This window comes from Lepeophtheirus salmonis, chromosome 3 (assembly GCF_016086655.4).
Source record: "Lepeophtheirus salmonis chromosome 3, UVic_Lsal_1.4, whole genome shotgun sequence".
NCBI classification, from domain to species: domain Eukaryota; kingdom Metazoa; phylum Arthropoda; class Copepoda; order Siphonostomatoida; family Caligidae; genus Lepeophtheirus; species Lepeophtheirus salmonis.
Window position 1 is genome coordinate 12132906 of NC_052133.2, and position 17124 is coordinate 12150029.

The window sequence follows — 17124 nt, forward strand, 5'->3', positions numbered from 1 at the left end:
ATACTTTAGTAATTAATCAATTAACTTAAGCTGATTTATACTATTAAAATGCCAAGTCCAGAGGGTGATTTATTTTCATGGGAGATGGGTATTCGTTCTTCTCGGATAAATCATGCAAATGGAACAAAACTCAGAAACGTTAAAACGTTAGAAAATTCCTGGTTAGGCATGAGATAGTCTGGATCCCGAAAATCAAGATCAGACCCTTCAAAGTCTGAGTCACTATTGTATGCAATATGTGCAATCAAGCTCTGAATGCGAGTGGATTTTACCCTTTTTTATTAAAAAGTCCCAAAACTTAGTACTAAACTTGAAAAACCTAAACATAAGATATGAATAATGATTATAAGTTTTTACCTATACAGACAATAAGACTGTTTTGAATAACCAATCCCATGCATGGCTGGACCGTACAGTCAATCCTATTTAAAAAACTGCAATTATTGATTTTTTTCTAGGAGTGAAATATAAAAGAAAAGCATTGATATACCGGGAGTGGCGAAAAAAATATTTACAATTTGTTTTCACTACATAAATCAAGGTTTTTGTGAATGCGATAAAATTGTTCCATTCAAATAAACAAAAAAACTAGATTTTCTTAAGTGCCTTAGAAGCCGAGAAAATGCCATCTGAACGTAACCAACGCATTTCGGTCCGCGCACTTCTGGACGCTGGCAAAAAACCATCGGAGGAGAAGTTGTTACCATGGGTCAAGACCAACTACTCGGACATCAACATCGTGTTCCATCAGGATGGTACCCCCTTACAAACGTCCAAAAAGACACAGAAGTGTTAGGAGGACAACTTGCCTTTATGGCCAAAGAAAATGTGGCCCATACCCACCAGATGATAGCCCATTGGACTTCACTTTTTGGGACCTTGTTGAGTCCAATGCCTGTACCGTCCGTCACCCAAATATTAAAAACCTCCCGGGCACTGTCAACTAGCACTGGAATGCCATGTATGAGGACTACATCTGCAATGGGTGCAAGGCCTTCCGTGGACACTTGGAAACCATCATTGCTGCCAAGGGGGCTACATCGATGATTAGGGTACCCAAAACATCATATTAATTATTTTTATTTTATGGACATACCTTATTACAACTGGTTGCTGAAATACATCTTGATAAAGTTATAGATTGAAAGTGTTAAGATTTTTTCGCCACAGCCGATACACTCCTAGTATGTATATGTATGGATTATACCAAATATACATATACTTTTTTATATAGTAATCTCACCTAGTTTTTCTGCCATAATTCCTCAAAAACAGATTTATGAAATATGAATAAAAATTAACTCACGCGATATCAAAGACAAATTACAACTAACAAAAAAATCATAACCATAGTGTATCTATTGACAGCTCAACTACCAGAGACATGTTAAGTGAAATAACTAAACTTGAGAACGGCTATTTTTTTTTATAAGCATTTTTTTAAATAGGACCAAACGGTCCACCAAGACGTTAAAGGGTTAAATGAGAAGCTGTCCTGAGCAGAAAGAGTTTCTTATGAACAGAAACATTGCAGATGTTTCAAGAAATATTCAAGCTTCTATGAATTCGTTGAGGTATAGGAAAAAATATCGTGCACTCATTGTTATTGATTTTAGCAAGGCGTTTGACACTTTTTCCCATTTTTTCCCAATTTATTCATCCTCAGAGCTGTGAAGAAATACTAGCCTGGACGTTTTTCAACTTCGTACGTACTCTTCTTTATAATGAAACATCATCCATCTCCATCAATGGAATACAGAGTGGAACAATTGTGTTGGGAAAAGTTGTGGACAGGGCACCCAGTTTCTCCTCTCCTATTCGTTGGAGCTATGTAATTAATCACTTCTAATTCATTACGTAAGTACAGAGATTTTGGTATCTTCCTCGGTGAGAAACGCTATTTAGTGGATTTGTATACAAATGATCTTACACTCATGGTAGAGGCGAATTCAGAAGTTCAACTGTTGAAGAGAATATATATCCTCCTCACTTCCTTCAGTACGTTTTCTGCATAATCAGGATTGAAAATCAATGGGGGAGAAGACCTCAATTATCCCTTTAGGCCAATGGAAACCTTTACCACTTATGGTTATCCACACATTTAAAGTGAGCAACAAGGTAAAAATTTTGGGGGACAGTATGGAGCTCTGAAGGACCATGCCTCTCTAATTGGTCGTACTTACATTCCTGGGCAGATATTTTTTTGCTATGAATAACGTCAATTAAACTTACAAAAAAGAGTCGATCAATATAATAACAAGCTTGTTTAACACATAACAAATATATTTCTGCCTTAAAAAGACCCCGCAAGCAATTGGAGGAGAGTGGATTGTCTTTATTGTCATATATTCTGCCAAAGATTTATAGAAAGTTATTTTTTGATATTACTAAAAGACCCCAATTAGAATGGAGATGTTTTATCACGAAATCTTCAACCTATGGCATTCTTATATTTGCTTCTGTTATCTCAAATTATTTCATCAGTGGGATATCTACTGAATGGACAGCTGTATAAAGAATTGGTTTGTCCAGAACTCCGAGATTTGACAATAATAGTACGATTGATATCATCCAACAAAACCTACATAGAAGACACTTCTTCAAAAACCTTTCAGGACTTGAGGAGCTTGAGAACATGGCTATGGTTGAAAAAACCCTTACGGTTCATGATCTAAAACTTAATTCCTATTTTAATAGTGGAAGATTCTTTTTTGAATCATTTCAATGCTATATGAATCTTCATTATGGGGTTTTGAAGTCTGTGGAATCGCGAACCATTTTTAAAAAGTATATACCATTCCTAGATCTGCCAGTATCTTGGGAGAAGAAAATACTGTGTTCAATGAAAGGAATTCATGACAGGAGGAAATTCAATTCTCTGTTACATATATCGAATGATATCATAAGTTATTTTAAGCCATGCAAAGTACTAGTAAGGGCCCCTCCCAACCCTCTTATTCAAATCGAATGTTGTGCTGTTTTCAGGTATAGTCAAGTCCCAAAATGGGATGAAACCCACCGCCACTATTTAAGCAACTATAAAGAGCTCCTCACAACCCATCATTTACGCCACAAATGTTGGGGCTGTTTTGGAGTGCCACTGAGCCCAAAATGGGATGAAAACCACCGCCAGAACTTACATTTGCCCCCATTTATACTCCGAAGAGCCCCAAAATTTGATGCCGTTTCGGGTTTCATCTTGCTTTGGGAACAGGCGGTACCCCAAAGCAGCCCCAACTTCCCAGATATAAATTGAGGTGTTGGGAGTGGCCTTTGAAGGTAACTTAGCTGACGGCGGTGGGTTTTATACTTTTTTGGGACCCGGCTATAGATGAAATCATTCCAACTTTCGTGGTATAAATGAGGGGGGGTTGAGGGACCATTACTGTTGTTTATGTGGGGTAAATAAGAATATTTAATACGTATTAACGTTAATTAATTTTCGTGGAATAAATTGGAGTGTTGAGAGGGACGCCTAAAAGTAATTTAATTAACTACAGTGGGGTTCAGCTCATTTCGGGTCCCGGTGGTACCCGAAATAGCCCCAAATTTAAAGTTATAAATGGGAGTTTGTGATCGTTCCTATCTTTTGACGTTTTGACCTGCTACCTGTCCTTATGTAGGTTTAATAAAAGTGACCATAAGCGAAAGCCTGCGTTCTTCTGAGTGTCAATTCTAGTTTATACCAGTTATAAATACCATATTAATAAAATGCATATACCAGGCAAAATATCTTAAATTCTTTACTAAACGGTACTATTTGGTTTGGATTATATAATAATGTTTACATTTCAAGGATATATAACTACTTTATTAAACTAAAGATGATATAATTTACTAAAAATGGTGTTGTATACATATACATGTCGCTTAAACTATTTTGGCTGAAGGCATTTTGCCTAAACCCATTTCGCCTTAGGACAGTTTGCCTTAAAGCCATTTTGCCTCAAGGATACTCCTCCTAAATATAAAAATAAATGAGATTGATATGTCGTGTTTGATATTTTTGGTTAAAATTTATGTTCTTTTAGAATTTTTAAATCAAAATATGTAATTATTATTACTATAAAACGCATTAAATGGTTGTTTTCTATTGGAAAAATGATGTAATCATGACCCAAAATTCCAATGCATATAACAAAGAATGATCACTGTGTAATGAATTCGAGCCAGAGACAAAATACGTAATAAAATTAGTATAATAAGAAAAAAAAATAACAAACCATTGCTAATTACTTCTACGTTAGTAATGGTCATAAGGCATGATGGAGTATCCATATTAGAAAATACTCGTAGATTAAAGAACAAATATAATATGAGGCATAAGCATAATTCAATCATTATTCCAACCGAAAACATACCTTTAATGCATTTTATAGTAATAAATATTGCATATTTTGATTTCAACCAAAAATAAACAATAACGACGCATAAACTTCAATTACTTATATATTAAGGCGAAATTATCTTTGATGTAAAATGGCTTTAAGGCAAAATTACCGGGGACCGTTAAAACTATATTTATAAAAAACTAATAATATGTATCACACACCACAGCAGCTAATAGTCAGTGTGAAATGCTCACAATTCATCTAAAGGAATGCAACACTGCATTGCAGATAGGATTATTAAAAGTAAAACCACATAGAATGGTTTCGCACTGAATAAACTCATTACATAATATTACAGTAAGTATATAGTATAAGTATAAGCTTCTGAAATATGGAAAAACATTAACTTTTTGCAAAAAAATAAATACAGAATCAAAATCAGTAGTTACTCACAAAAGTTATTAAACTCTTCTTTTTTTTTTAAAGTATGTTTTCAATCTTTGTATTATGTCGAAAAAATATTTATAAGTTATATTTTGAGTCATTTTGACCCTTACTGTATAAATCCACTCAAAACAGTAAAACAAACTAATACCTTTTTTGGGGGTCATCAATGAAATTGTCATCATGCTCTAAAAGATCTCTGACATCTTCTTCTCTACATCACTATCGTTTTTCCAAACTGAAAACCTTTTAGAGAGCTCCCTTTTGGTGCATATGACAAAGAAATGAGAAGTGACAAAGAAAAGTGAATATAAGCTCCTCATAAACACACGTAGATTTATGGGCTTGATTGACAGTCAATTATCAAACCAAATTGGCATGCAAAAAATAAACTTCAAAGAAAAACTTTATTCGGGATCTGAGTCCCATATGAAGTATCCGGGTCGAAATAACACGTAGCAACATCTTACAATTACTGCACAGCTCTTCCATAACCTTTCTATGTGTCCAAATTTTTCAGACGAGTACTTGGCCATAAATGAGGAAAAATCCAAAAATGTCATTAAGAAAAAAAACATAATAAGGATAACGGAAGCAGTCAAATTGACCCTGAACATAACACAAGGCTAAACAAAAGTATATTTTTGTATCAAGAAATTGAATGATGAACAATTTTAATAGCATCTGATTTAGGCATTTATTTTAGCATAGGTGAATTATAATAGACAAATACAGGGTGAGGACTCGAAAAATAGGAAATTTTAAAAGCCGTTGTCATTTCTACATATTTTTATGGCAAACTTTTGAAGCAAAAGTTGGTCATTCAACAATTTTCTACACTTTTTATTCAATATTTCTACCTCCATTCTGAATTATGCCTTCAATACGGGGACGAACAGAAGCACAACTGGCCTTGATGAAATCCGAGGCCAAGTTGGACCTCACGTTGTTTTATTTCATATAATACAGATTTACAGAGCTGGCATATATTGAAGCTTGTCTAATTGTACATTTGCTCATAATAGTTGGATAGATCAGTAATATACATATCTTCCAGCATTAATTATAATATATAATCAAGACCAACTACTACCACAGATGCGACTGTGAGCATAATTATTATATATGAAGACTCAGTAAAATCAGTAAGTCAGTTTAATGATTGAATAAATATCTAGGATTGTAAAATTCAATATTTCATATATTATAATCTTGAACGGCAGTCTTATGATATTCAAAGTTTTGGTTAAAAGAGTTCTAATTTTCAAGACATCTAAATAATATTTTATATAATTTAAAACATAATTTTCCTTATCCTTAAAAAACTAGTAGTTGATTCTGACATATTACTCTATGCATAAAAATTGGAATCTAATGACGAAATTAATATAATTTTGTCAGTACGCTCAAATGTCGGTGCGCTGTTGCATTCAATTTACAATTCTATACCAAATTATTTCGTACATACGTAAGATAGTTAAGAGAAAAAATGGTATCTATGAATAATGATCTTACCTTTTCGACAGGTAAATTAAATAAACGCATAATATATTCAGTTGGAGACTCGTCAGCCGTCAAATGTTCACCAGAGTGTTGATCAAAGCGTCCAATCTTTAAACGGGCATTCTTTCTCATTTCCCCCTTTGTTGGTTCCAAATCTCCCATCAAAAGCTTAAGAAACGTTGATTTCCCAACACCATTGGGGCCTATGATAAAACACGAGCTGACGTAGAATGGGAAGAATATTTAAAACGCCTCAGATTGACTCACCAACAATAGCTATTCTTGACTCCATATCTATACCAAAGTCTACACTTTTAAATAAAGGATTTTGCGATTCATACTTGAAAGAAACATTATATAGCCCCAAAAATGGAGGCTGTAAATGCGACGTTTCGGGAAATCTGAATTTGACAAGATACTCCCTGGGCTTTTCCAAGAGCTCCGTGGGACCAGAGTCATCTTCCTTAGTAAGTTTACTTTGATTCTTGAGTTGCTTTCTAGTGAGTGCCTCTTTTTGTTTGGCCTCAGCTTTTTTCTTGGACTGTCCAGAAGCCTTAAGTTCTTTGAGTCTTTTTTCTTGTTTCTCAAACTCCTTTATCCTTTCTCGCCTTTTCTGAACGACCATTTTTTTGAACATTGAATAATTTCCCTTATAATACCATAATTGACACTAAAAAGAAAAATGACTTACATTTTATATCATCCTCAATGTATGAATTAATGCCCTTACATTCTCTAAATGAATGATGTCAGTACATATATTATCCAAAAATGACTGGTCGTGAGAAACAACCAATAGAGTTTTCTTCCAATTTTGAAGATAATTGTCAAGCCAAATGACAGCATTTAAATCCAAATGATTTGTCGGTTCATCCAACATGAGAAGAGTTGGCTCAATATACAATGCACGAGCCAGTGAGACCCTCATTCGCCAACCTCCAGAAAACTTATTTGTCGATCTTTCCTGCATTTCCTTATCAAATCCTAAACCTGCGAGAAGTCTCCTCGCTTTGGGTTCAGCTTGATCCGCTCCTATAGCTCGCAATTCATCATAAACTTCATTTAGTCTCTCTGTTACGTCCACACCGTTCTCTTGTTTCTTCTCAAGATCCTTGCATTCTTTGAGAAGAGCCGTTCTCTTTTCATCAGACTGAAGCACAGTTTCTAAGGCAGACATTTCATTGGCCACAACCTCTTGCTCACAAATAAGTACATCGATATTGGGAGGGATTTGAAGAGAGCGGGTTCCAATGTGACGAAGAAGTGTGGTTTTACCATGCCCATTAGGTCCAACAAGACCGTAGCGGCGACCATGAGTGATTTGTAGTTTGGCGTCACGGAAAAGATCCTTTCCTTTTGCGGCAATACTAAATTTCTCTATTACAATATCTTTGGATGTTTCTAATTGAATGAGGGCTCCACCCGTTTTAAGGGCTTGAGCTACAGTGAAATTTTCATTGAGCTCCGAGTGTCCTTCTCCACCCTTTTTGGATATTCGGTCGATTTCCTCCTGCATTTTCTTTTTCTTTTTTAATTCTTTTTTCTCTTTGTGGCTCATTCCAACCTTTCCCTTCATATCATTGCCCTCTTCATCCTCCTCTTCCTCAGGAGGAACAGACTCCAAATTAGGGGTCACGTCCTTCTCTCCAGAGACAGTTCCTCCATTTTCTGCCTCCTCAGCCTCAGCCATTGCCTTGGAAATATCAAACTTCTTATCTTTCTTTTTGGACTTCTTCTTCGAGGATTTGTCTTCCAAAGGAGCGGCGGACGCATCTGAGAGCTCCTCTTCACCCTCCATTTTTGTAGGCTTTTTACCCGGCTTGCCCTTTAGAGCATCTCCTTTTGTTGAGGCTCCTATCTCCTCAGGTTTTTCCTCATCATTTAGTGCCATCAATTTCTTCATTTTCTCCTCCAGAGCCTTATCCGAATCTCCCCAATCTTCATCGGCTCCCTTTTTACCTCCCTTCTTATTTTTTTTCGGACCCATTTTGGAATTTGACGGAATTGAACCAAATAAAGGACGACCGACCGGGGGATAGATATATATCAGTTATCACTAATAAATAAGTAATATTAATAAATAATTGATATGAAGTGGTTTCACGTGGAATCCAGTCAGCGACGTTCCCTTTCAATTTTCAAATATGAAATAAATAATAACAACAAAATAAGATTCTCACTTGATACAACGAGTTCTATTGCTTGATAATTTGACAAGATCGACCAAACTGAGGTGCAAGGATATTTCAGACCCTCTCATTGATTCATAGAAAAACGACGTCATACATTATATGACGTCATCCTCATAAAAATGTAAATAAAAAACATTGGTCACATTTTGATTGCATATTATTGATATTTATTAATTAATTAATATCGAAATATAAAATTATATAATTAAAGCATGGGTAAAAAGAACCGTGACTTTAGAAAACCAAAAGCCTCTGGATCCAGAATTGAAGCAGACGTCTCCCTTGAGCCTCTCAGCTTAGGAGATCGAGATCCAGAAGTGGTAGATGAGGAGGAAGAAACGGACGCTGGAATGGAAATTGAATTCCCTGTCGCAATGTGGGACGTGGGTCAATGTGATCCCAAGCGTTGCTCTGGAAGAAAATTAGCAAGACTTGGCCTTATTAAGGTGTGTTGGTACTTACTACAGTTTGAAGTAGTATATTTAATAATGATGAGCTCCTCCTTAGGAACTGCGTTTAGGTCAACGCTTCACCGGACTCTGTATGTCACCTCAAGGCTCTCGATGTTTGAGTCCACAAGATGCAGATATTGCAAAAGAGTGTGGGATAGCCGTGATTGACTGCAGTTGGGCCAAGTTGGAAGAGACTCCCTTTCATAAAATGAAGTCCAATCATCCCCGTTTACTTCCCTATCTCGTGGCTGCAAACCCGGTCAATTACGGGAAACCCTGTAAGCTCAACTGTGTGGAAGCACTGGCTGCTGCAATGTATATCGTTGGCATGAAGGAAGAGGCGGCCTTCTATTTGGGAAAGTTCTCTTGGGGACATTCATTCATTGAGCTGAATCAGGTACTGCTAGAGGCCTATTCGGAGGCGAAAGACTCTCAACAAGTACTCTCTGCGCAAAATCAGTTCCTGGAAAAAGAAAAAGAGGCCCTTGATAAGAAGAGGAATGAGGAATATGTTATGGATCTGCCTCCAAGTTACAGTAGCTCTGAGTACTCTGAAGAGGAGGAACAAGAAGAGGAATCAAGGACTAAAATTAAATGATGAGACATCAATTGAATATTTGATATGAACTCTTTATTCATAAAATAAAATGAAAGAAACAATTCTGCCGAATTTATCTTATCTTACAGTAATTGATTTTGACGAAATTATAATAATAATAACCATTTATGATCATCCAATTGAGAGAATTAGATTCTTAATTAATTAAAATAATATAAATAATAGTTATAATGTGGAATCATTTTGTTGATGCATTCTAAAAAAATACAACTTTATCTGAACACTTGATATTTAATACAGGGAAATGTATATGTATATAAAATAAGATGATGAAGGTTGTGGTGGTGTGTTTGTTGTTTGTTGGTCTGTTTCAAATTTCTTTACCTAACATTTTTCTAAATGACAAAAGTAAAATGAAATAGAAAATATTAAGGATAAATAAGAACGTTAAAAAGAAAAAAAATATCATTTAGAATCAGGAGGAGGTGCAGAGCCAGGAAATGCGGTGCCTTGGCCGGGTATTGAGTACTGAGGTCGGAAGGATGCAATATTAGTTCCGAATGCACTAGGAAGTTGTCCTTGTTGAAACCCTGCAGGGAATTGTCCCGCAGGTGTAATTGAAGTATCTGAAGCATTTTGGCCAGCTTGAGTCGTAACTAATCTGCTTAAAATACTTCTTTCAGACATTTGTAGTCTCTGTGCTACAGGTGGGATCCTTGCCAGGGAAGCAGGTAGACGAGATACGTCAGACTTCATATCGGAGAGTAATTCCTCGAGTTGGTTAAGAACTTTGTGCAAAACGGAGTTTGCTGGCTTATTACCAGCTAAACTTTCTTTCGAAAGGTGCTGATGAGACTCAGCCAAACATTCCACCTATAATAATAATATAATTTTGTACATGAATACAAATATATCTAAAGAAACAAAATGTTTACCCACCTCAGTGAATCTAGTATTTAGAGCCATGGCAGGGTGGTTGGCATCTTGGGTCAAGTTCAAATATGCAGCACGTCTTAGTTGCTCTTCGATAACCAAAGCTTGTTCGAGGAGCTTAAATCTCCGTGCTAAGAACTTGTTCTTTATTTCCAAAAAGTTTCCCTTTCCAACATCCATTTTGAAAGGTTCGTTAATAATACAGAATCGGTAGTCGTTTTGGATATCTTGCCAACGTCCATAGCCATGAGTCACAATACCTATTAAAATTAACAATACAAAATCAGTTTTTGTATTGTTTTAATTAAAAAAACTAAATTAGCTTACCAGAAAGAAGCCAGTAATCGTGGCGTCGATGCCAGATCTCGTATTCTCTACCAGGAACAGCAGCTCTCTCTTCGTTTTGCCAAAGCGTGTGGAGCTCAGTAAAACCTCCATCTGCAATATTAAACATAAATTTGGGAGGTTTTTTGTCATCTTCCGGATTTTCTTCTTTCTTGATTTCCTTTTTCACATCAGAATCTCCGTTTTCTTTTTTCTCCGTATCATTATTCGTAGAAGTGGACTTGCTCGATTCCTCTGCCGGCTTTGATGTAGAAGAAGATGAAGATTCCTCATTCTCTTCCGTCGCCGTTTCTTTTTTATCATTCGAGGAGGAAGAGGAGGAGGAAGGAGAAGCCGCCGACGCACTGGGTTCGTCCTTTTTAACCGAAGAAGAAGTTGATTCTTTTTCATCTACTTCCATCTTCACTTCTTCAGAAGGAGATGATGTTGCTTCTTTAGACGGCGTCGTCGTCGGGGTAGGTTCTTTCTCTTTGGATTCAGATGGCTTCTCCGATTGTTTTTCCGGTTGTTTTTCTGATTGTTTTTCCGGTTGTTTTTCCGATTGGTTTTCCGGTTGTTTTTCCAACTGCTTTTCCGGCTGTTTTTCCGTCACCGCTTCCTTGGATTCCTCTTCACCATCTTTGGATTCTTCAGACTTTTCTTTCTCATCTTTAGGGGCAGGACTTGCTCTGGCACTTGAGGCTGGAGTACCACTTTGAGGAGTTCCAGCACCAGTTGCAGGTGTAGTGGTTCCACTTTCGGTATTTGAAGGGGGATTATTATTAGCTTTACCTTGCTCTTTGGCGGCTTCAGCCATTTTAGCTGCAATATGAGGCATGGAATTCTTTCCATTTATCATTTCGAATTCTTGAACCTTTTTGCGAATAAGGCTCATGACACCGATCCTAGTGAGTACATGCTGCCTTGATAGGCCTTCTCGTGGAACTCCATCAGCAAAAGTCTCTGTGTGTTCATTGCCCGGCTCGCAAAGATGCCGCATAAAAAGTGAAACATATGCACGAAAGTTTTTTTCAGATTTACCCCGAAGATCACGAACAAGCCACTGTGAATTAAATGCATCTTGAGGAGGCATTCCGTAGCGCATAATTGCGTTAAGAAATGATTTTCTTTGACGTGCATTAAAGCCAAGGACCTCAATATTACCTCCAACGCGAGCAAGTAGAGGTGGTAAGGGCCTATCCTTTTCATTCCTAATTCGCCCGTGTCGAGATCTCCTTGTACCGGCCATATTGGGATCGTCATTCTTTTCATCAAAGTCGTCATCATTATTGTCATCATCGGAGGGTAAAGAGAAATCAGAATTATATTCAGACATATTATCTTGCCAGGAACCATCATCTGCTCCTCTTCCAGTAGTGTCTCCATCCCCATAATTAACTTGCTTTCTTATTCTCTTTCCTTTGCCCATGGAACGTGAAACATCTTCTTGATGTTGTTCATAGTGATGACGAAGCAATTTCTCCCAATAGGCAGGATCCGTATTTTCTGCTTCTTCCTTTAAAACTTCAATTTCTTCTTCTTGAGTGTTATCCTTTGTTTGATAAGTAGCCACTTTAAATGACGACAAGTACTCGTTCGCCCAAGATTCCTTGAGAATGAAAGTAAAAATTAGTAGAATTAATGATTAATTATTATTGTCATAATAAGAAGAAACAAAAGAGGACTCTTAGGTCCTCATCGTTAAATTAAATGAGAAGAAAATAATTATTTTACCTTCTCTTCAATTCCTTCTTGAGACCTATCTAATAGAGATTCAATTGCGGTATCATTATATACGATATCCTCTTCCCGGTTTTCTGTATTGAAAAGTTCTTCGGTTCCAAATTTCAGAATATCATCAATTTCTTTCTTTGACAAATTAGTCTTCGAACCACTCAGCCCTGGCTGTACAACCAAATGGGTCAACATCATTTTCTTTTTTGCTACTTGTGTTACACGTTCTTCAACTGTATTTCGTGTGACAAATCGGTATATCATGACTTTGTTCTTTTGGCCAATACGATGAGCTCTGCTTAAAGCTTGAATGTCATTATGAGGATTCCAATCCGAATCATAAATAACAACAGTGTCAGCTGTATAGAGATTAATTCCTAAGCCTCCAGCCCTTGTTGAGAGTAAGAAAACAAATTGCTCAGCATTAGGATAATTAAACCTATCGATAGCGTCCTGTCTAAGGGTTCCTGTGACACCTCCATCGATTCTCTCATACTTGTAGCCCTCTCCTTCCATAAAGTCTTCCAAGAGATCCAACATTTTAGTCATTTGTGAGAAAATAAGAACACGATGTCCAGTTTCTTTTAGTTTTCTAAGCATTTTAGAAAGTAAAACTAATTTTCCACAAGCCTGGGTCATAGCCTTGACTTCAAAAAGCCCACTGACACTAAGAGGAGCCTCTTCTGCGGCTGCAGCGAGAAGGTAGGGATGATTAGCAACCTTTTTCAATTCCATCATGACATTAAGAAGTGAAGTTTGTACACCTGATCTGGCACGAAGTGCTTCGAAGTTATGCGTCAAAATATTTTTGTAATACTTCTTCTGCATATTCGACAGATTCGTTCGAACAATAAACTCAGACTTGGAAGGCATGTTCTTCAGTACGTCAGCCTTCATTCGCCGAAGCATATGTGGCCCCAATAATGCATGGAGTTGTTTTACTTGTTCTTCTTTAGCAATGTCAGTAAAGTTAGATTGGAATGCATCGAGATCGTTAAATTTACTCGGTGTCAAGAAGTTCAATAGATAGAACAACTCTTCCAAGTTGTTTTGAAGAGGAGTACCTGTAAGCAACATTTTATAGTTGATACTATAATTACTCAAAAATTGGAAAAATTTTGATCGCGAATTCTTGAGCCTGTGAGCTTCATCAACAACAAGTACTTCCCATTGAACTGATCCTAGACATGCAGAGTCTATAGAAATCAATTCATAGGAAGTAAGAAGAACGTGAAACTTGACGGTCGATGCCTTGATCCTTGAAGCTTTGTCTCCTTTGCGTACTGCATTGTCTTCAAAGCTAAGCTCATGCTCTCTGATTATTGCTCGTGAGTCTTTGTCTCCCACGTAGGATACAACATAAAATTCTGGAGCCCATAGCTCAAACTCTCTCTCCCAATTTATAAGGGTGGAAAGGGGAACAGAAATTAGAAATGGCCCTCTACAGTGTCCTTCTTTATAAAGAGAATATAAAAATGTGATTGTTTGAATTGTTTTACCCAACCCCATTTCATCAGCCAATATGATGTCAATACCATTACTCCATGAATGTCTAGCCCATGATATACCCTCCAACTGATAGGGATGGAGATTTAATCCCTCAACCAACCAATCTCTGGGTTGACTTTCATAGACCTCGTTGAGGTCAATTGTTGGCTTATCTGGAGGAGGATTATACTTTCTTTTCCGTTCACCTTCCCCTCCTTCACCGCCATCTTCACCCTTCTTCTTTCGCTTTTTCTTAATACCCTTTCCATCAACACCACACACATAGCGAAGATCTTCATAGTGTTGCACATAAGTGGTATAATCAGGTAAATCAAAGTCCTCATTTTCCCAGGAGCAATCAATATAGGGAAGATCTCTCCACTTGATAAAATACTGAACGCTTCCATCTTTAAAAGTTCTTCTATTCAAAATTCGATGGATTTGCAGCCATTCAGGTCGAATTCCATATCTAAAATAACGTTCATAGAGTTTTAAAGGATCGTCAGCCTTTCGATGATGCTTAAGTCGACCTCCAGATTTCTCGTCATCTCCATCCTCGTCATACCTCGGTGGCTCATCCATATCATTTTTCCTCAGATACATTCTGTAGGTTTGAGGATGAAATACGTCGAGTTGTATTTCTTTGATCCAAGAGCAATGCCAGTAAGATTGCTCTTTCCATTTGATAAAGAACTCTCTCTCAGCTTTAGGAAGTTTCTTTTTGGGTTTTTTTCGTGCTCCAGTCTCAGTTGTTTCTGCAGGCTTGTCTTCCTTCTTACTTTCCTCTTCTTTCCAGCGCCATGTGAGAATCTTTTCACACTTTCCAGGAAGTGGTTCACAAGCACATCTCGGACAAGTCCATTCTCCGTCAGGGATACACTCTAAAGGAGGTTCACAACATTTCAAGTGATAGGAACTTGGACATGAATCACAACATAGAAGTTCCCCCGATTCCTTGCATACTCTGCAAAATTCCATATGTTCATCCTCCTCGTCAACATCGGCATTCTCTGGACCATTCAACTCACAATGTGGACAAGACCATTTACCCTCAGGAGCTTCGTCAAGTTCGGGATCCAGACAACAAAGATGGTATGCTCTCGGACAAGTATCGCAAAGAATAATTTCTCCCCCTTGTTGACATACTTCACAATACTCTTGATGCTCGGACTCATCATTAGCAAAGTTCTTCTTTTTACGTCCTTTTCTTTTGTTTTTATTTCCAATCTTCATTTTTGGTTTACCTTTCTTTTCCTCTTTCAAGAATTCAACATCATCCTTAGATGCCTCCTCAGCCTCCTTCAACATTTCCTCAAATTCAGCATCAGAATCCTTCTTAGTGGAATCTTCTTCCTCATCATTATCTGAGCTACCTGCCTTAGATCCTCCCTTGCTTTTCCTTCCAAGTTTAATCTTAATTGTTGGGATTTTATTTGTCTTTTTGTTTGAAGTCGGTGTTTTGGAGCCTTTTTTGGGCCGTCCAGGAGTAGTTCCTCGTCCAGCAGACTTTCGTCGTTTTTGAGCAATGGACTCATCGTCTTCATCACTAAAGTCATAGATTTCTTCATCCATAACCTTTTTGGGTCTTCCACGGGAAGTTCTTGCTCGTCTCCGAGGTTGGGAATCCTCTGCTTCCTCCGTTTCTTCCTCTTCTTCTTCTTCCTGCTCCTGTTCCTGTTCCTGTTCTTGCTCCTGTTCCTCCTCCTCTTCTTCTTCTTCTTCCTGCTCCTGCTCTTCCTCTTCTTCATCATTGCTTTCATCAGCAGCATCAGGATTGGAAGCTTGAAATTCCCGCCACTTGGCAGCAACGAGCATCATCAATTTGGGCTGAGGAACCTTGGGATTAACGGATTGAATGCGAGATCTATAGTTTTGTTGAAATAGTTTGTAAGTAGTGAGATTTTGATAATCCGCATCGGTGTATTGTAGATCCACATCATTGAGGGAGAAATTTTGACAGACTTCATTGACTGAGGGCATGTCCTCCGTTTCTTTGCTCACACTTGACTCACTTTTCTTTTTCCGCCCTCTCTTCACAGAGCTGGTCGCACTGCTGCTCTCTTCATCTCCATTCAATTCAGAGTCAGAGACGTCTGAATCCGCCTTCCGCTTCTTCTTCTTTTTATTCCCTTTCTTAGACTCTTTGGAGGCTTTTCGCTTCTTTCCGCGCTTTTTCTTTTTGTTGGAACTGTAGTCTGAGTCCTCTTCTTCCACCTCTTCCGCTTCTTCCATCTCCTTCGACTCTAAACCTTCCACCTACAACAAAAGCATACGTTTTAACATTTAAGACAGGCCCCTTATCCCCCTTATCCCCCTTGCCTCACCTCTTCCTGTTGATCCCCACCGAAACTTTCGTCTTTTTCCTCATCAGACGCCATCTTGGATTTCCCGCCGCCGCTCTCAAACACCGGAAATATTTCCGTAGTCCACAAATAAGTGGAAACTTTCGATGACAGAAGTAACTCCTATGTGAAGCTGGGCGATTTGGAAGCACTCCCACTTGAATAGTATGGAATCCAGCAGATATGATCTCCGGATACAATTCTTTTCACTCCAGAAGCTCCTTTCTTCCTTATATTTAGCGGTCCTCTTCTCTTCCTATTAAGGTGTTCTACAAACTGTATGTATGTAGCACCAGTAGCAGCTCAACTACTAATAAATAACATCAAAAAGAAAGAAAAAAAGGAGGAAAAGAAAAGAAAGAGTCGGCGTCTTCTCAGTCAGGAGTGACCAAGTTCACCATTTTCCCCCCTCATAGATCATCCATAGCTAAAAGGCTAAAATCTACTCTAATTCTATTATTTATAATATATACATATATTAATCAAATTCACCTAATAAATTTATTACATTTACACTATCCATAGATTTTGTAGCAAATAACTACATAGGCATATTTTTTCAATCAATTAAATTATTTAGTATACATTTTCAAGGTTCACATTTATTATCATAAGAATAAATAGTAAAGGGACAAGAAAGATACCATGACAGGGACTCCTCTCTTTATGATTAAATTTATACTTAACTTTAAAGTAAACTAGTAACACATAACATACTAAAATATGTCATAAAAGTTCATTAACCTCAGCATTTTTTTTTCTTGATTATATATTTGATGAAAAAAAATATGTTGATGAATGCAGCAATGAACAACCGTGAAA

The 17124-nt window shown here is 37.4% G+C and overlaps 2 protein-coding genes across 2 annotated transcripts in view; one reads left to right on the forward strand and one right to left on the reverse strand.

Annotated features, from left to right (window-relative positions):
• The window catches only part of Mi-2 (chromodomain-helicase-DNA-binding protein Mi-2 homolog), a 28999-nt gene extending 12382 nt beyond the window's left edge, over positions 1 to 16617 (reverse strand). The window contains exons 1-9 of the mRNA XM_040707983.2: positions 16285 to 16617; positions 12473 to 16216; positions 10742 to 12347; positions 10421 to 10674; positions 9950 to 10354; positions 9866 to 9876; positions 7009 to 8329; positions 6546 to 6948; positions 6291 to 6481 (exon numbers count right to left, since the gene is read on the reverse strand). Of these exons, the coding sequence (XP_040563917.1) occupies positions 6291 to 6481; positions 6546 to 6948; positions 7009 to 8329; positions 9866 to 9876; positions 9950 to 10354; positions 10421 to 10674; positions 10742 to 12347; positions 12473 to 16216; positions 16285 to 16338 (7989 nt within the window). The 5' untranslated portion in view covers positions 16339 to 16617. The remainder of the gene's footprint in view (positions 1 to 6290; positions 6482 to 6545; positions 6949 to 7008; positions 8330 to 9865; positions 9877 to 9949; positions 10355 to 10420; positions 10675 to 10741; positions 12348 to 12472; positions 16217 to 16284) is intronic.
• LOC121114150 (18S rRNA aminocarboxypropyltransferase) lies at positions 8583 to 9762 on the forward strand. The gene is made up of 2 exons (XM_040708019.1): positions 8583 to 8916; positions 8978 to 9762. Exons 1-2 carry the CDS (start codon positions 8683 to 8685, stop codon positions 9518 to 9520), a joined length of 777 nt encoding a protein of 258 aa, XP_040563953.1. The 5' UTR covers positions 8583 to 8682; the 3' UTR covers positions 9521 to 9762.
• Positions 16618 to 17124: the final 507 nt, after the last annotated feature.